This window comes from Haliaeetus leucocephalus, unplaced genomic scaffold (assembly GCF_000737465.1).
Source record: "Haliaeetus leucocephalus isolate CR32 unplaced genomic scaffold, Haliaeetus_leucocephalus-4.0 Scaffold196, whole genome shotgun sequence".
Classification (NCBI taxonomy): Eukaryota; Metazoa; Chordata; class Aves; order Accipitriformes; family Accipitridae; genus Haliaeetus; species Haliaeetus leucocephalus.
In genome coordinates, this window is record NW_010972632.1 from 809,104 (window position 1) to 827,678 (window position 18,575).

Genomic DNA, 18,575 nt, shown 5'->3' on the forward strand with positions numbered 1-18,575 from the left:
AATGGAGCCATTTTAGGGCTTCTCCTTTGCCTACACCACCTCCTCTAGTGGACTAAGGGCTGCTCTAGGAATAGTCTAGCTGTACCAGGGAATAGAAAGTATTCAATCTCTGTTCAGAAACACTGATGCAGCGGCTTCTGTGCGAGATGAAGAGCAGGCAAAGCATGAGGACTGTCTGGGCAACGGTAAAAGCAGGTTGTAGGAAAGTGGTGGCGTGGAGAGGCAGAAGCATATCAAAAGGAAGGCAAAGGAACTGCAGGAGCCAGTCACACGGATTTTAACAGCCTGGCGAGCTGGGGCTGGTCTTGAAAAGGGCAGATGCTGGAATGAGAGGAACTGGAGCTGAAGGGCTATGAAATGACTCATGTAAAGCAAGAAGCCCATCAAGTAAAAATAGACAGGGTGCCTGGAGGTTGGGAAGCTGTGGTTTGGGAAAAGCCAGAAAAGAAATTAATGGAAACGTCTAGGTCCCAGAGGCTTCACCACAGCATCAGGCCAAGGAATAGGAGAGGCTGGCAGATCATCCAAATGACAGTAAGTTTCCTGATATTCGTAGGTACATACAAGTTTTCAGGAAGATTTTGTGAACCATCTCTACTAACATGGCTAATAATGTGCAGGAGTCATTCCACAGAACAGATGTGGTGCGCCGCCCATCCTCAGACTCCATGTCCCATCCCCATTACCAATGGTGCAGTGAACGACAGGTTGTGAAGTCCCAGTGCAGTCACTGGGCATTTTGTCACTTCCTTCAGAAGGACTGGGATTTCTCTCTCCTTCTCGTAAACAGAGATAGTACTAATCCCTATTTTCTTAGGAAACATCTGAAGGTGAACTGCAAAGGCTTAAAAAATACCTTGTTTTTTGATATGCTATAAGGAGGAAGGGAAACTCTGTTGCTGCTATTTAAAATGAAACTTAATGCTGAACATTAACTGAACTTGAAAGTCATTAACAAGGCCAACAAACTGTGACAATGTGGATTAAGGGGGCTTTAATAAAGAGCAAGATTTTCAGTATCTCTTTAGAACAGACACAGTGGAGTCGTTCATCGTGGAGACCAAATCTGAACTGATGCATGTAGGGAAATGGGAGGACTGTCCAAGTACAAACCAACAATAGGAAGAGGAGAGCAGCTGATCACTAGAAAAAAGGCAGAGGTAATTCTCTATGTTACCTGCAGAGGTATAATGAATTATTATACCTGTGAATTATAAAGGTTCCTTAACTACCAGCTAAGCAGATACAAGTCTCTAATGTAGAATAGAATTTCCTTTACCTTTCATACTGAGTCCTCCTACCACAAGGACCTAAAACGTAAAGATCTGTTGAAAGCTACTGAAAGCGAGTCTTGGTGTCTGTACAGGATTAATGTCTTCCCTCTCGAACTGCCTGAAATGGATAGCTCTAGTTTCTGGTTTCTCACTCTAGTGAGTGAGAAGATCAGGATGCAAAATAAACAGTTTATTTAGAAAAAGTTTATCCTGTCTCTGGATCCAAACTGGAATAATTTCATCATTTTGAAAAACCACATTTTTCCTTTATATGCCTTACCTGAGGCCAAAGAGCAGTGTGTTTTGCAGGTCTTGTGACTGCACAGGCCCTACTTACTAATCACAGCCACTGGTCAACAGATTGTAACACTCTCACCTTTGGGTCTGAAATGGTGTCGGCTGGGATAGAGTTAATTTTCTTTCTAGTAGCTGGTATAGTGCTATGTTTTGGATTCAGTATGAGAAGAATGTTGATAACACACTGATGTTTTCCGTTTTTGCTAAGTAGTGTTTAGACTAAATCAAGGATTTTTCAGCTTCTCATGCCCAGCCAACAAGAAGGCTGCAGGGGCACAAGAAGTTGGGAGGGGACACAGCCAGGACAGCTGACAGAGAGTGGCCAAAGGGGTATTCCATACCATGTGACATCATGCCCAGTATATAAACTGGGGGGAGTTGGCCTGGGGGGATCGCTGCTTTGGAACTAACTGGGCATCGGTCAGCAAATGGTGAGCAATTGCATTGTGCATCACCTGTTTTGTATGTTCCAATCCTTTTATTATTATTAGTGTCATTTTATTATTGTTACTATTATCATTATTAGTTTCTTCCTTTCTGTTCTGTTAAACTGTCCTTATCTCAACCTATGAGTTTTACCTTTTTTTTCCCGATTCTCTCCCCCATCCCACTGAGGGGGGGGAAGTGAGTGAGTGGCTGCATGGTACTTAGTTGCTGGCTGGGGTTAAACCACAAGAGGGTCACATTTCTTTGGGGCATATTTTATTTGTTTATTTATAAAGAACCCAAAGCCAGCTCTGGCTCCCATTTCCCCCTTCAGTTTGAGAGCCACTGGTTCCTCCTGCCCCGTATACCTATCCCCAGAGGAGGAAAGAGTGGAAAGGCATACATCCTCTAGCAAGGAAAGGAGAAAACCCTGAGAGCTTCACTTCTCCAGAGGATCTGTTTGGCAAGACAGAAAGGTTGATTAACAGTGCACTGTCAGCAGCCCGCTTACCTTGGCAATATCGTACATGATGGAGATTTTAAATTCCCAGTCCATGAATGTGCCATCAGGGTAGGAGATTTTATCATTTAAAACATCCTGTGAAGAGAAGAAAAGAGTAGTTTTAAACTGCATTGGGAAAAAGGAGAGGATGAGATACTCATATTTAAATCACATAGCCTTTCAACCAGAGACTGAAAGAGGTAGCCCTTCATTTTTTATGGGGAGTACGTGCACTAGAGCAGGAGTTGACTCAGAAAACAGGGAATATGAAATATATTTTAGGTTTACACAGAGCTAGAAAATTGAGGACTCCAGAAAAGAGTTTTCTGTGTAATTAAAGGTAAATAGTGAATTTTCTTTTAAAGCTGGGTCTTTAATAAAGCAAAATAGCTGAGACAGAAATGGGCAAGGTGTGCAAGAGGAAGGGAAAGGAATTCCTATGGTTTGTGCTCACAGTCCATTTCCTACCAATTTACTCATGACCTTATAAGTTCAAACTAGGCTGTTCCTTTATCTTAAAGTGCCAGTCATTTACAGTTCCTCCAGCCACTACGATTTCCATTGCTAAAAGTAAACCTCCATGAGTGTGCCAGTTTACAAGAAAAGAACTAGAGATAGAGCTGTTATTTTGCTGCCTTGCTGTGAGTTTGTTCCAGAGACTACTGCTACTGATGAGAGTCTTTCTATGAACTCAGAATCAGAGACCATGTGTGCCCACAGAAGAGCTGATGCCACCATTACTTCATGATCAGTGCTGAAATAATATTGGTAGTAATAAATGGTAAGTCTTTCCATAACACTTGCCAGGCATCAATTTATCATTTCTTTTTATAAACAGAAATGAAAGGTTGTTGTCCCTTACAGCACAGGATTTGCCATATTCCAGCCTCAAACTGTTTGTCCCCTATTCATATGGAATATATCCTTTTCTCTATTCTTTCACACTCTGGGGGCACTATGGGGTCAACAAGGGCATCAGCAGAGACAACAGCTACAGCCTGGAAAATAAAGAACAAGTTATATCCTATATGCTCCCAATAGGGGACACAATACAAATACTGGCTGTTGCCTGGGCAGAGCTCTGCCTGTACTTTTCCTCGCTTGCACCTCACCTTATCCTCTGGCTGCTGAGAACCATCAAAGTGATGGCAGCTGCAGCAGCACCTGGGGAAGGCTGGAGAGAACCGAGCAAGGGAGAGGGAACTTGAGTCAGAAATCTGCCACCGCTTGCTCCATCCATGGCTGCAGCATCAAGGCCAGAGACAGAGATGTGGATTTTTTTTCTTAGTTTGAAATTTGATAATTTGGGGGTGGAAGGAGAGCTCCAAAATTCTTTACCCGCAGAGAACCTCTTTCGCAGTACTCAATCACCCCAAAGATCATGGTGTCTATCTTCACAGTGCCATAGAACTTGGTCAGGTTGTAATAATCAATCTGCAGGAGCTAGAGCAGAAACGTTGCATCTATTTTTAAAAGCAATCATTGTTAGCACAGAAACACAGGTCAAGGATACTTGTGTGATGTGACTTTTTATCTCAGGCCCTGATAAGATGTATGAGTTTCCTTTAAACCAGTGTGTACTAAGGCACTGAGTGAAGTGCTTGAAGACATTTGTCATTCCAGAGCCTTCTGGATTAGGGAGATAAGAGTAGCTGCTGTTGGATACTGCAAATTAATTCCAGAGCCCACTATAGTCTCCATTATTGCCTTTCTACTCAAACCTCCCAGTTGACCAGAATAGCCATTATGACTGACAGAATTTTGTGAATCAGTCAGTAAATGAGCAAGTAATAAAAATTTAATGATTCTGCATGATATTATGGACTTTGTCCATTTATATAGACAACTGTAGTTTACTTTGAGGTATTTTTAGAGCTTATTGAATTTGCAGTATAGCTGTGTTGTGTAAAAAGGAAAACCATTCAGAAAAGATGCAGTACTGCAGCCAAATTCATTTGTCATGTTGGAAGAGTCTGTATGCACAAGTCAGCAGACAGTTACTTATATTTAAAGAGCTGCATTTGGCATTCAATAATAAGATTTAACTACAACATTCTGCTACTAATGAATTAGCATGATATGAGCAAAAAGAGTGCATTGCCTTTTAGCATCAGCTATAAAAATGTGTTTAGCAAGGCCATATGACAGAGCATGAATTACTTAATTCATCCTCAGCTTCACTGTAATATAATTCAGACTCTGAACTGGTGATGAGATCACACACACAAAGAGAAAGTTCAGCAAGCAATATCCTTTGAGGAACTCATTACCCATCCACCTCACAAACATGCACAAGCAATGGCTGTTGGAGTTGACAGTGGAAAGCAATGACTTCACTCATAGGCTCCATCCCACCCTGCAGCGTCCAGTTGCTACATGCAACAGTTACCTTGTTCAGTTCTATTTTTTGCTTCTCTGAGAAATTACCATCGTTGTGTTTGAGATCCTTTAGGATCACTACCTGAAGAAAAAATAACAGTGGGTAAAAAAACATAGGCTTAGTACAACAGCAATTCATCTTTCTTTTCCAAGAAATGTCCATACAGAGAAATACTTCAGAAACACCTGTCTACTGCTTAGCTGTTGGAGTATCAGTTAATCAGCTAATAAGTAACGGAGTTATATTTCCTTCAAAAGATTTACCAGGTAGATAGGAACTATTTAGAACTGTCAATGATGCAAATTTTAACTCAACGTGAATATATCTCAGTCAGGCAGATAGCTCTACTTAATGTACAAGAATTGCCATGTAAATGGCCTGTCCTCCATTAATCCCTTTATCTCCTTGGTACCAAAATGTATCAAATTTCGGGTCCCTCTGTTTCTGCTTCCGCATTTCTGGACTAGGCTAGGCGTTCATGGAGTCGAATATTTTGCCTCCTGTCAGTAAGCAAAATGCAAAGCACCTGATATGGAATAAATGGCTTATTCCTTCCATAAGATCAAGCCATTTTGCAAGGTTGGGAGAGGTGGAATTGTCTCTGGAGAGGAACAATCTCCTCCCAGAAAGAGCCCTCCTAAGCCAAGGAAGGGAGTGTGGACACTGCAGGCAGGTTACCTTCTTGTCATATTTGCCTTGGCGCAGTCTCTGGGTGGTGTCACGTCTCTTATCTTCATCGATCTGAGAACAAAGAACAATAATCAACTTGCAATTGTCACCTACTCCCCATTTGGCAGGTCCAGAGAGATAAGTAATGTCAGTGTGTGCCACACAGAGAAGCATAAGTCTCTCTCTCTAGGGAGTGCCACTGCATGCCACAGAAAGTGCCAGACATCCATGCCGCTCCCACAGCTGCCGTGGCCTCCACCTGCTGCTTTCATGTTCTTGAGGATTAGAGAGGCATAACAAAGCACAGGGATATTATTTGTAACAGTGGTGGTGTGGAAGAGACTGGAAATCAATACCTAGCCCATTCCCCCATCACAAAATGAGCTTGACTGTTGGGAAACAGATATATTCTATTAGGGAGTAATAGATGGAGAATAATCTCTTTTTTCCCTCAATACACCAAGTGAGGGTTAAAAAAAAATTAAAAAAGAAATAATTTTGACAGATCCTAGTTCTACCAGAGCCATAGCCTGAATTGCACTTGGAGCATGCCAACACCCCAGCATTGATGGATGGTCTTTAGAAGACAGAATCCAAGACCTAGATTCAGGCATCATGCTTCTCTTACCTTCAAACTAACATGACTTGTCTCACTGGTCTCCAGAGGCAAGATTTGCTCAGGCGGTATATGGGACCATTTCTTCCACCGACGCTCATTATCTCTCCTGTACTTCCTGCAAAAGAAGTGAACTCATTCAGAACATCCTCCCAGTGAACCGAAACCCACAACAGGAGATTAGGACAGGGAAGCTTCCAGTGTGAGGGTGACACAAGGATGGAGTGTCAGGTGGGCAAGGCTTGAGCACAAGCCCTGTGGCTGTTGTACAGTTTCCCAGTTTGAGGCTGCTCTAATTCCTCTAGCTTTGGGAAAGCCTAAATTCTCATTCAATTCCATAGACGTAGCAGAACAACAGAACAGATTTAGCAGAACAACTGCTAGGCAATTGCCAGTGTCTCAAGGGAGGTCAGAACAATTTAAAGCACACAGGGCTGTCTGGATTTTATATAGTCTTCTCCTCTGTGTTATTGAATGTACTCTGAAGTGAAGTCTCACAAACAAATGCAACCCAAAGGAAGTCCTGGCATGAACGCTGGATGGTAAAAGCTGGTGTGAATACAATACGAGAAGAGGTAGCAAGAGTATTGAGATGAGATGCCTTTTTGTGCATGTCCCTTGTATTCTGCACATTTTGTAAAAATGAGGGAAGAAGAGCCCTCTCCCTCAGGGGAGAAGGAAACTGCTGCCTCCCTTGCAGAATTTCAGAGCAGACTTTGTCTTCTCTTAGAGAAAAGCTGCAAGAAGACTAGCACTTATCAAACTACCCACTTAGCCATGCAAGTCCTTCCTCTATTAAAAAAAACACAGGACTGATTGGAGGGACTGCAGGGGAATCCCAACACCCTGATGACTGCTGGCAAATGCTCCAAATGGGACAACCCATGGTATTGGCTAATAATACAAATATTCCCTTTTCCAACATATTTTAGCTCATACATGTATAAGAAAAGGGAGTTCTTGTGGCAAGAACTGTTTTTCTCAGTTCAGTCTCGTAAGCTGTATCACCAGGATGTACTGCAATTGAAACTGGTATCAGCTGGTGATTAAGTACATATCAAACTGAGTGAAAATCTACTAGGTCTAATATTTAGTTATGTGTTTTTCAGGACTTCGGTTGTTTACTTAGCAGTCAGAACTACACAGGGAGGTGTGGGATAGTTCAAGTGTCCTAGAAACTTGAGAGATTAAGAAGGAATAATGAGGCATTTTGTTCATTTTCATAGCTCAGTCTCTATTCTCCTTTGCTTGTTAGGGAACACTCTTCAGTAGCAATTGTAGTTGAGAAGTTTGCCATTATTTCAACGCTAAAAGGGCAAGCTTTATTCTAAAAAATCCTCAGGCATCTATTCTATATTTGATGCTTGGGAATATTACAGTGATATGTATACAATAATAATCTAATCATCTAAACAGAATCTTTAGATTTTATGCATCTGCAAATATGGAAGAGTACAGAACATTTTACAAGTCCAAACTGTCTCCAGACAGATTTTTATCAATTTTCGTAGCCATTACAAACTTTACATGTCTGTTTATACGTTAGTGCTTAGATGTGGCAATGATTAGCTCTTCCATTTGCTGAGTACAACTGGATGTGTAAGAGTTGTATACCTTCATCTTTGATTTTTCCCTTGTGAAAAGCTTTAGTTAGCAAGGCAGACTGGTCCACTCAGAATAAGAGACTGAGTAGGATCTGTTTGTAATCAAGTTTTCTTAAGACCTGATTTTCTCACTTTTTCTGAAGTTCTCGGATATATAGCAAAGAGGGATGCTGAGCTACTGAAAACAGATGCACAGTAAAGACAATTTTTTTAAATATGAAAGAAAATCATATATTTTGGAAATGGGGTGGCATTTCTTCCAGCAAATGAGATGTCACTGATTTCTCCTTTTTCTATCACGATAAAGCTGAACTGTGTATGAAATTCTAGCTGTTAGAAAAGTCGGTATGTGAGGATTTGGACTGAGTCGGGGGAAACTGAAAGACAGGATGGATCCATGCAATGAAAACACCAAAACCTCATGGTGTTTCGATTCCTACAGTGACTCAAGACAAATACCTCCTTCTAGATTGAACTTTTATGTCACTGATAGGTTAAAGAAACATAAGTGAACCCTAAGTAAGGTAAGGATGGGCAGTAAGTGGAAAAAGTCTGAAGATTGTTCTGAAATGTATGTTTCTGAGTATGTACAGGAATCAGAGCTTTTTAGCAGATGCAAAAAACTTCGAGCTTTGCTGCATCTTCTGCCTTGATTATTAACCTGACATAACAACGCTATGGATGCAAACACTACTTGGCATACCCTAAAGTGTTCATACTGAGGGCAATCACCCAGGTATGTAAGGTAAGCTAATGAATGGCTCTTCAGCAGAGATCAAAGGCATTGCCCTAAGAGGAAAACTGTTCAAGGACAAACAGAGGGCCAAAGGGGTTGGTACCTTAGAATCATCAAAGAGATGATCAGAACCAGAATCACAATTCCCGTGAGTGTAAAGACAGCAATGGTCAAGATGTGTGGGCCTGCGGAGAAGAAAAATTGAAAAATAAACAACTTGACAAAGGACACTGAAAAACAATACTATATTTAAGAAATTACCCTCACCCACACATGTGCAAGTCACAGTGGCTGAGCAGGGATATTCTTTGGTCACATCCAAATTGACAGGCTATGGTAAAGTCCGGCACTGCCTAGAGATGACGTATGCCTGCCTCTTTCACTGCGGGATGAAGCATGACCCGGAGCAGTGCAGTCTTACATCCCCACCTGAGGCATGGGCACTCTGTAGGGACACCCAGGTGGGAGGTGCATTAAACAGCACTAAATCTCACATCAGTTCAGCCGCAGAGTTTCCAGGAGTTCTCCTCTTTAAAAACAAACTGGGATAGTCCAGGAATAAAGCTGACTTTTCTTAGTAATGACATTTTAAAAAATGAAGCAGCCAAATTTCTCCTTTCAGTAACTACTTAAGATAGTGGAGGCAAATCTTGGGTACAATTCTTTGTGGGATAGGGATGTAGATGGGGTAACCAGTTGACCATTTGAAATCACAGTCACTAGCAGGCAAGAAACATTGTTTTCCCCCAGCATACCCAGGGCTTAATGCAAAATGGGCTCTTCATTGACTTCTTTGGATAAGGCTTTCTCTGAACTGAGGAACAAAGGTTTGGTCCCTATGTTTTTTACCATTAAACACAATACTCACTGATGACTTTCTGATTCAGGCTTTATAACCTATGTCTTTTCCTTTCCACGTCTGCTGGATACCCACCCAGTGTGAAAGACAGGTCCCTTTGACAGTGAATTTTCCACAACTACCCATACCTTTGTCACTCAGAGTCTTTACTGGTGTAATTTGCTTCAGGATGGGATACACCTGAAGACCACAGCTTCCACCCAGAATTTCAGCTAATACAGAGTACAAGCCACTTGTGGATTTGAAAGGCTTTTCTCACAAGAACTTGTTATCCAAGAAGAGGTCAAGATGAAAATCATGGTACAGCTTTTAACATACACAAACTTTTCAAAATTTTGCACCTGGGTTCGCTACTTATCGCCCCAGTTGTTTAAAGTGATTCTGTAGTTGTTGTAGACAGAGCTTTGGAGACTGTGGACTCATTCCTGAACACATTTGTAGATACTGCATTGGGATGACAAGTGGTACTGAGCAGACTATATGGAATTTTTATGCTATAGAGGGAAGTTAATCTGGTGCAGCACTGCCAGATTAGTGTCCTTGGAAGCTGCCAGGTGCCAAACAATTTGAAAACGAAGTTGTTCAGGCATCTGAGGACTTAGACCCAAAATCACATGAGGGTCCTAGTCCTGAGCAGGCAGGCAGAACTGGCAAGGTTGGGAACTGATTATTTAAGGTTGTAATTTTTATTGTCTTAATGTGGAAAGGTGAACTGAAGCCTATCTTGGGTGAGTTCTTGGAGCTCAGGGGTACTGGGAAGGAAAATTGTGGCCACCAAATTCCTTTGAAGAGCAACAAGCCATTAGGGCAGAGCTTTGTCTGGTGGTCACACATCTAGAGTGTACCTACTTTACTGAGCAAGTCTTCCAGGCAAAGATGGCAGAGGAGAATCTAGTTTTGCAGATTGCCATGTTGGTTATGGACAGTAAAAGAGCTGCGCTAGTCAGCTTTACTGAGGCTAATGCACATCTGCATGTGCCCAGAAACAAAGGCACACAGGAAAATGATAAAGTGTCAAAATCAATAAATAATTAAAAAGCAACAAGACGCACACTAGCTCCAGAATCAAACACCAGCTGGGCAGGGATTTTGAACATACCAGTGTAAGTGTCTGCATCTAACATAGAATTCAGTTTAGGAACCTGGATTTTGGACCCAGCACTCTGGCTTTGATTTTTTGTTCTGTGTATCACATCTCCCCACCTTTTTTCTGTGTGTTCATCCCAGCATCAGTCGCAGGGCCTCCGAGTAACTTAGTGTTAGTCTGATGCTCTCCCTTGAACTGTCAGTACTACCGTTTCCCTCCACCAAGGAAGGACATTGAGTTACCACGATAAAACGACATGTACACAAGGATGTGCAAAGCTATTTCCTACGAATTCTCTAAAACTTAAACTTTGTGAATAGTGGTTTGCAGCTTGACAATCAGCAGGTCGAAGCTGCCCATGGAAACTCTGTGGGACCGCAATTTCCCGTTCCTGAGGCTTTGCTACCACCTCCTGGCGCTCGGTATTACAACACACAAAGGGAGAGTGCATCACAAATTAACTGCAGGTCCTCTGGAACCAGAAACCTTTGTGTATTGAAGGCTGACCTTATCCACGTTTAGAGCAAGGGTTCAAACTTTCTGAATGACGGCAAAATGTGGATGAAGCACCTTTTTTTAAGGGATGCCAGGAGGAAGGAGGGTAGCTGAACTGCATCAGCTGTTCTCAATTACAGCTTAGGAAGGAGCAGGGCTCTGGTTGCTGTGTTTGTTCACCTCCCTGGAGGAAGAAACATAGTTCTGGTTGGAAAGTTTTGACTGGCTTTGGCTGTACTTAAATTTACTTAAACTTTGGCCATAAAAAGTTGCCCTTTGGGGGAAATAGATTTGTTTAGAATCACACTGAAGGAAGGTTTATTTTTTAGAAATGTGAAAACAAAATAATCAAGTGCCTGTGGAAGGTGGTTTTACTTTGATTTAGTGTAGCTTGGCCACAAAGTCAGGCCTTTGTTAAGTGCTGAATGTTAAGCTACTAGTTTGTAGTCACTGGTTTTCTGCAATTCCCAAACATTTTTCTTTTGCCCTTGTACAGCAGCTTCAAACAAGGATGAACTCAGGGGAATGTTTTAAAGATACAGAGATCCTCTGACAGCACAGCATGTTGTGGGGACGAAGGGATGAATGAGAATGGGACTAGAGAAACACTGAGAAGGCTGGGGACAAGCAGCAAGCCCTAATTTGAATCCATCTGATTTACTTTACTGAGGAATAAAAGTGTTTGAATCCATGTACCACCTTACTGTGAACAGACTTTTAGTTATCAGATGGTGTTTGTTCCTCCAGCTATTGGTTTGCATTGTAATATTCTCTAGTGGAGGTAAGCAGTACAGCAAGCTAATGGAGGCTGTTAGCAGGGACCTCTAACAGTGACACCTTTGGACACTCACTAATGGGAATGAGTCAGGTGAAAACTAACCCACTGTGCACTAAACCTTGCAACCACCGCCACTGCAATAATCTTTATCCTGCATATCATACCCTGAAGAATATACCTTTCCATTGCCAATCACCATGTGGCAGCACTCTACCTGGGGAAACAATCCCAGTCCTCTCAGGCTGCCAAGGCTCTACTCTGCTATGCTGAATTACAAAGGGATTCAACCGTTCTATCCAGGAGTCACCAAGATCTCAAAAGAAAAGGAGGTGGTGACTTCTGGGATTTCAGATTTAAAATTTGGGGGGAGATAGTGCAATAACCTAGTTTCCCATCGTTTTTCTGCAAGGAGCCAGCTCATCTAAGAGACCCCCTCCAGAGAAGCACCCTGAACCTGCACAGTGCTCTGTCCTCTCCCCGGCTCCCTACAACAAGGAGAAAGGGGCAAGCAGAAGCCACTGTGCTGCATCAGTAATAAAGAAATGCAGAGTCAGATAACTCATCATAACCGTAACTCTGCTGTCTTTCCTGAACAGTCTTTCAAACGATTCACACCACCACCATCTTCTAGTGAAGGTTTTGTGTTCGGCGGTCACCTCTTCCCAAACACGCCATGGTATTCCCCACAATCACTGGTACAGTATGGAGTCCATGAAAGACTTAGTAGGGCCTAAACAGAAATGCAGGTTTAGAATTGGGCTGGATGCAGAGAACATGGCAGGCTGGGGCAGGGGAAGGAAAGATGCTGTTCTGTCCCCAGCTCCTGGTGTCACTGGCTGGGGGCAATGTGAAGGTTGCATGCTGGATCACACAGCAGGTGGATCTTAGGACTGTGTGACTTGTCTTCGAAGAAGAGGTAGGTTTAATGGGCATCTCACCAGAGCCTGGCGTATCACTGGGCAGCTTGTTGTTCTTCCAGACAAAATCCGGACTGGTAGTCATTGCGCGAGTCTCATTCTTTTGAGTGTTGAAATACAGAAGAATTCTGAACTATGGGTGTAGGAGGGAAGAAATGCAGTCAGCAGCTGTGCTCTCCCTCTTTTGTCCCTTGCTTCAAACTACCCTTAATAAATAAATGTATTGCCCAAACTCAAAGTACTTCTTGGTCTTTTTTGCTACAGTGGTGCATATCTCAGCATAGCCGTATGCTTGGTTGCCATATTCTTCCTCATTCCTCCCCTCTCTCTGAAAAGAAATGTTTCAGTCCCACAAAATACCAGCTGCACTTCACTTACTGAATCACCAAATGACATCAATCCTGTCAGTCTCCAGCACACCTCTCATGACTCCCTCTTGGCATGCATGGCATGCCTTGGCACGCCACCACTTCTGGTGTAGTTATTTTCATCATTCGTATGCAATAGTACAGGGCATTTTGTTTCTCCTTTCATATATAAGGCTGAACAGTTGCTCCCTGGACATACGTACATGATTTGCAGTCTGTGATGTGTACAGCAGAGTCAAATTGGTATCAATGTCCCCAAATTCATCTAGAGTCACAGGACCCAGTACACCTGTAGACACAAGGAATTAGTCAGAGGGCTTGTGTTCTCGGAAACACAAATATGTGGCAGGAAAGATGGGATAAATAAAAGGATTTCTGATGCTTGGGGTGTTTTTCTTCTTCATGTACATGCTAGAATACCTATCAGCTTAGTGTGGCGCTACTTCTCCCTTAATAGCATGCTACATTTTCTCTGCAAAACCCAATAAAAGGTGTTGAACTGACTGCACTGAAGAGAAGAGTCTCCCTCTAGCTATAGAAAAATATATTTGTCAGGTTTCTTCAGCATACCAAGAATGTCACAGAAACCTTCCTTGAAGGGACCATTTTAGAAGTGAGAAGGGAAATTGCCTGTTTCCACCTGCAGTTTGAATCTATCAGCAAGAAAGGAAATATAGGGATACTTTTATTGCCCTTACTCTTTTGAGAGCTACCTGCTTGGCTCTAATTATATTATTTTAACCAGGTTCTTTTTCCCTTTAAGCTCCTGCCTCTGTATGTCAACAAACATGCAGATTGAGAAGTTGCCTATGTAGCACATTCCAAGGATTTTAAGGTGGAACTTCCTAAGTCCCTCAGCATGGCTTGACTTTGCTCTCATTAAGTTAGTCATTTCAACAAGAGCGCAAGCTTAGCCAATACCCACCACTCCTGAAAGTCTCACCTCCATTTTTTCTGGACAGTCTTTTTGATCAGCTTCAGACTGCTTTTTTGCTGATAACTAATTTTATTTTTCCTAAAGTTCAGCATCATCATTATTTTAGGTTGGGCGTTAACCTTCTTCCTTTTCACCTCAAAAACTGATGCTAAGTTTTTCATGGTCTACCTTCTTAATATCAATGTACTTATGGTATGAACTCCCTACTCTACCAGCCTCCAGCACAATAAAGAATGAAGGTGGTTGAACACTTGTCACTTTCAGGACTTTTTTTGTAAAACTAAGCCTATCACTAATGTGAGTGCAAGATTTGTTTCGAATAAGTAAAAAAGTTTGTGCAACTTACCTTTCAAATTTAGAGTGAAACTGAAGAGATGAGTTTACTGTAAACTATATTTTGCTAGGTTTGGAATACCATGGTTAAAGCAAAGCTAAGCCCCAAACCTGTTATGCCATATTAGGAAAACCCAGGAAACTTTTACATGTGTTTGCTGAAAGCAGATGGGACATAAACACAAAGCTTTGAGTCATCATTTTGGTACAGATCTCTGATGTGAAGTGACAGCTGGGACTTTGCTCCCAGAGAGGTAATGTTGTCACTTCTTGTGTAAGTCTTGCCTTTGGCTTCTCCTAATGATTGAATTCTGTGATTTTAAGCCCGTGGCCTACAAAAGCCCACTGGTGCTAGACAACCTGTGAGAAGAACAAGAAAGTTGACTAAGAAGAGCCAACCCATTGCCAGCTGGCTTACACTCACTCTGCAGGCACCCAGGCCTGTGATGGCTTTGTAAACTGGAAAAAGGTTGAAACTACCTCATTAAAGCTTAGCTAAGTGGACTTCAGAGTCATTTTGAACATCAATCATATTTTATACATACTGGCCTCAAGTAAAGACTGGACCTTTGGGGGAAAGCTTAGAAACGCCACTGTCACAAATTAACAACTTCAATGCCAGGTTGCCTCTGCAGGAAGCATGGACTCTGAAACCCACCTGTATGCTTCAGTCTTCCAGCCCCTTTCTCATTCTCCAAATCATCTCCCTATAAAAAGCTCAGGTCTTTGTCAAAAGAATGACACCAGCTTCAGATCCTCGTCCCTGTCGTCCATCTCTGCTGGCTGGGAAGCTCTGTCTGTCCTCCTCCTTCCCCCACCCCTCCTTAGGTAGCAATATTCTTTAAATGTGCTTTGTACTTCAAAGCAGCAGGAAAGACACAACAGCCCAGAACAGAGCCTGGTCCTCAAACAGTCTTGCTAACTGCAATGTTTCAAATGATCATCATTTTGACTTTCTACCTCTTCTGTGTTGCATGCACTGAGGTGATTCTGCATGACTGCTATGTGGTGCTTCTGCTAATACCGAAGAAAACATCCTTGGAAAAAATGGTAGAAAAAGAAAAAAGAGTGGGAATAAAACTTATTGAAGGGCTTGGACTTGTTTAGTGTAGAAGTTACTTCTTTTAAGAGTGCTTAAAACCAAATCTCTTTCCCCTCATCAATTTAGTGAACCCTGCACAGAACTGTACTTTTTTTACCTTCAAAAGTGGTATTTCGGAATTCATTGATGAAACTGAGAGGTGACACTGGGATCTGGGAGAAGATAAATTTCTTCAGAATATGTCCAAACAGCAAGACAGCATTAAAATAGCCAACAAAAAAGTCATCTTCCATCTAGAACAGAAGAAAAAGGAAAATGGCAATTTGAGAGTTCATGTTTCTGCCTTAAAGCTACAGTATCTTTGGTGGTTTCCATCTGGCAAAAACTCCAGCATGGAAGACCAGAATCTGCTGAACACTGAGTGAGTAGATGGGCAATGCCACATCAGTGTTCTCCCTTGGAAAAATAAAGGTAAACAAGATATATTTTTGGTGTATGAAGACAGGGATGTGGTGAAAACTTGTAAGAGGCCAATGTAAAGTTCTAGCATGCTGATCCTGGCGCAGAGGATTCAAGAAATGCTACATTGTAGGTTCTGGGCAGGTCTGCTCAGTGGGATCCAAAGCCCCTGGCTTTGGATTAGGCTTTCTGTGCAGATAAGCTGGTGTGATGCCAGCAAGTCTGGGCTTCCAGATGGCCACAGCTCAGGGGCAAGGAGCTGTGCCAGAATTTCCAGCAGCCTGCTATAGAGCTGGCACCCAAAAAGCCTTGAGCCTAGGCTGGGGGATCTGGAAGCCCTGTAAATCCAGCCAGAAGCTTCAGGCTGCCTGCTGGAGAGCTGGAGCTCAAAGCCACAAATCCTGGGAGGAAGTCTACATGTTTAGCCTGATTCCTGGGCAGATGGCAGGAGTATCAGTTTCACTAAGCAGGTGCAGGTTTTGCATAGTTTCTGCTTTTCAGGAAATTAAAAAAATATGTATTTCCTACAGAAAAAAAAAGTTCCTGTTTTTGAAGTTTAACTGGAAAGCCCCTGGACAGAAACAGCAATGGTTGCCACCACTTACATATATCTGCACACAAAAATCAGTCAACAATTGTTAGTTCTGAACTTTCCATGCTCACATCTCAATTACACCTATAGATCATCCTTCAGTGACGCCTTGCAGCTACATGTAAGATTGTCAGTCACTCAGGCGTGGAGTCAGAAGGCCATGTATCTATAACTCTCCCTCACGCCCCATGAACATCCCACTTGCAGACCAAATTAAAAGCTTGAGTTGAACTTCACAAAGCAGGAATATAACAGCCTGCATATTTGCCTTATGACACAATATTTTTACATCAATACAACAGGATAAAATGTCATCCCATGATAACGTAAGAAAATATCAGCATAGAAGCATGATGGAGGATGATTACAGCTGCATTTTTAGTTTTCATTTCCTAGTGCATGAACATGAATTAACTGAATGCAATAATCAGATATAAAACAGTGTGGTTACCAGGATGGCATCCTCAGTCTTCATGGTATTCAAGCTGTAATTATCTGGTGGCAGAGTCAGGACAAGTACATTCTGCATGTAATGGGCTGAGCTGTTGTTCCTAAAGTACGTGTTACTGCAAAGCAAAGCACAAGAACCCCATGAACAATCATCAGCAACAGGGGCAGTGCGAACCATGACTGAATCACTCTCCTCTCCCCAGCGGCACTGTTGTTTAACAAGTTAAAACAGTAGTTCTAAAAATAAAATTTCATCATGGACAAAACTCTTTATGTTGTTCATTCCCTCATGCCAGCTTCTGTGCTTAGCTACATTAAAAGGTAATATCAAAGAGATATGGCAATCTGAAACTCAAAGTTTGCAGTTAATTATTGCTATTATTGTAACTGTTTGGTTTCTGTCCTGTTTATTTCCTCTTCTTTCAAGCAGGAGCTTATATTTATTAGAACTGAGTCTCTTGGAATCCACAGTAGTGCACAGAATCTGTAGTTTCTTCATGTTATTGTGCATGTTTCTGCACTCTTTTGCATGTTACTCTAGTTTTGCTAGAATTGCTAGAATTGATCACAGCAGGATTTGCACTAAAAGCATTTAACAGGAGGGCATGAAACAATCGGAGAGGTGCAGAGAGCAGCTTATTGATTTATTTCTTTAATTCAGTGAGCTAGGAAAATCACAGGAAACTATGTGAACTTGAAAACTATGCTAAAACAAGCAGAAAAGGTTGTAGCTTTCAGGCATCTTAGGTTTCATCTCCTGACAGGCCATCTGGAAGTGCTTCGCAGACTGACAACCACTGCATTCACACGTTACAGAGGAATTTAGTAATACATTATTAGTGTCAAGTGGCAGCATCTGTCATTGCTATAGCTACACTGATAAAAAAAAAAATTGTATGAGCCTTCTCTCATTATTCATGTTTGATCATCCTTTTATTTTTTCAGTCAGTACTGTATTAAGCATTTTTAGAGACCACAGGGTCTGCTCCATGGCCATCAGACGGGATCCGGACACCAGAGCCCTGTCCCTGCCTTTCCCTGAACCTTCTGATTTTTACATTGCACTTTTCACCCTGAAGAACTTCAAAGTGCTTTTCATTTAGGCTTGGACTGAACTAGCCAGGTGAAAAAGAAACTTCATTAGACCCCACCAGGCTGGATAATCCTACAGCATCCCACCTCCCCTGAGGGAGGCTTAAACACTGTGTTTGTGTCCTGGCTGCAAGAGAGCTCAGAGCTGAAGAAAATTTAAATCATCACTTTGTCTGAGGGACTTGACTCCTGGAGAAGCATGGGAAATTGCCTACTGTCTTCTCCTACAACTTGAGTTTGGATCAAACACATGTGTCTGTATTTTGTTTCTGGTTTAAGAACATGATTTGAGATATTCAGCAAAATCAGGGGTATGTAGCAAATTTAAGGAGGGCAGCAGTTAAAATGGGCTGAGGCAGCTGGGTATATCAGAAGGATGCATATCACAGCAGAGAAACCCCTAATGGGCCTCACCTATTGTGAGGCGACAATTATACACGCAACACCAGTAAGTAAAAGCACTCACGTACATAATTCCCATTGTGCATTTGCAAAGAAACAGGAATTGTGGCCAGTTGCCTCAGGAAAAGCAACTGGGAATTCCTAGTGCCTGGATAAAATGGTGGAAAGTCTAAAGCTCTCAGAGGCACTTCTGAAGAATATATATGGTGAACTTGAATGAGTACAGGACAGAGAAGATCCTGTTAGAACTTGGACCACAG

At 42.1% G+C, this 18,575-nt stretch overlaps 1 protein-coding gene across 1 annotated transcript in view; it reads right to left on the minus strand.

Annotated features, from left to right (window-relative positions):
• Window positions 1-18,575, minus strand: part of GUCY2C (guanylate cyclase 2C (heat stable enterotoxin receptor)) — a 46,983-nt gene that overhangs the window by 17,364 nt on the left and 11,044 nt on the right. Inside the window, 10 exon segments of the mRNA XM_010565849.1 lie at window positions 2,509-2,595; window positions 3,838-3,942; window positions 4,889-4,960; window positions 5,558-5,620; window positions 6,177-6,282; window positions 8,608-8,689; window positions 12,662-12,781; window positions 13,214-13,297; window positions 15,478-15,613; window positions 16,823-16,937. Of these exon segments, the coding sequence (XP_010564151.1) occupies window positions 2,509-2,595; window positions 3,838-3,942; window positions 4,889-4,960; window positions 5,558-5,620; window positions 6,177-6,282; window positions 8,608-8,689; window positions 12,662-12,781; window positions 13,214-13,297; window positions 15,478-15,613; window positions 16,823-16,937 (970 nt within the window).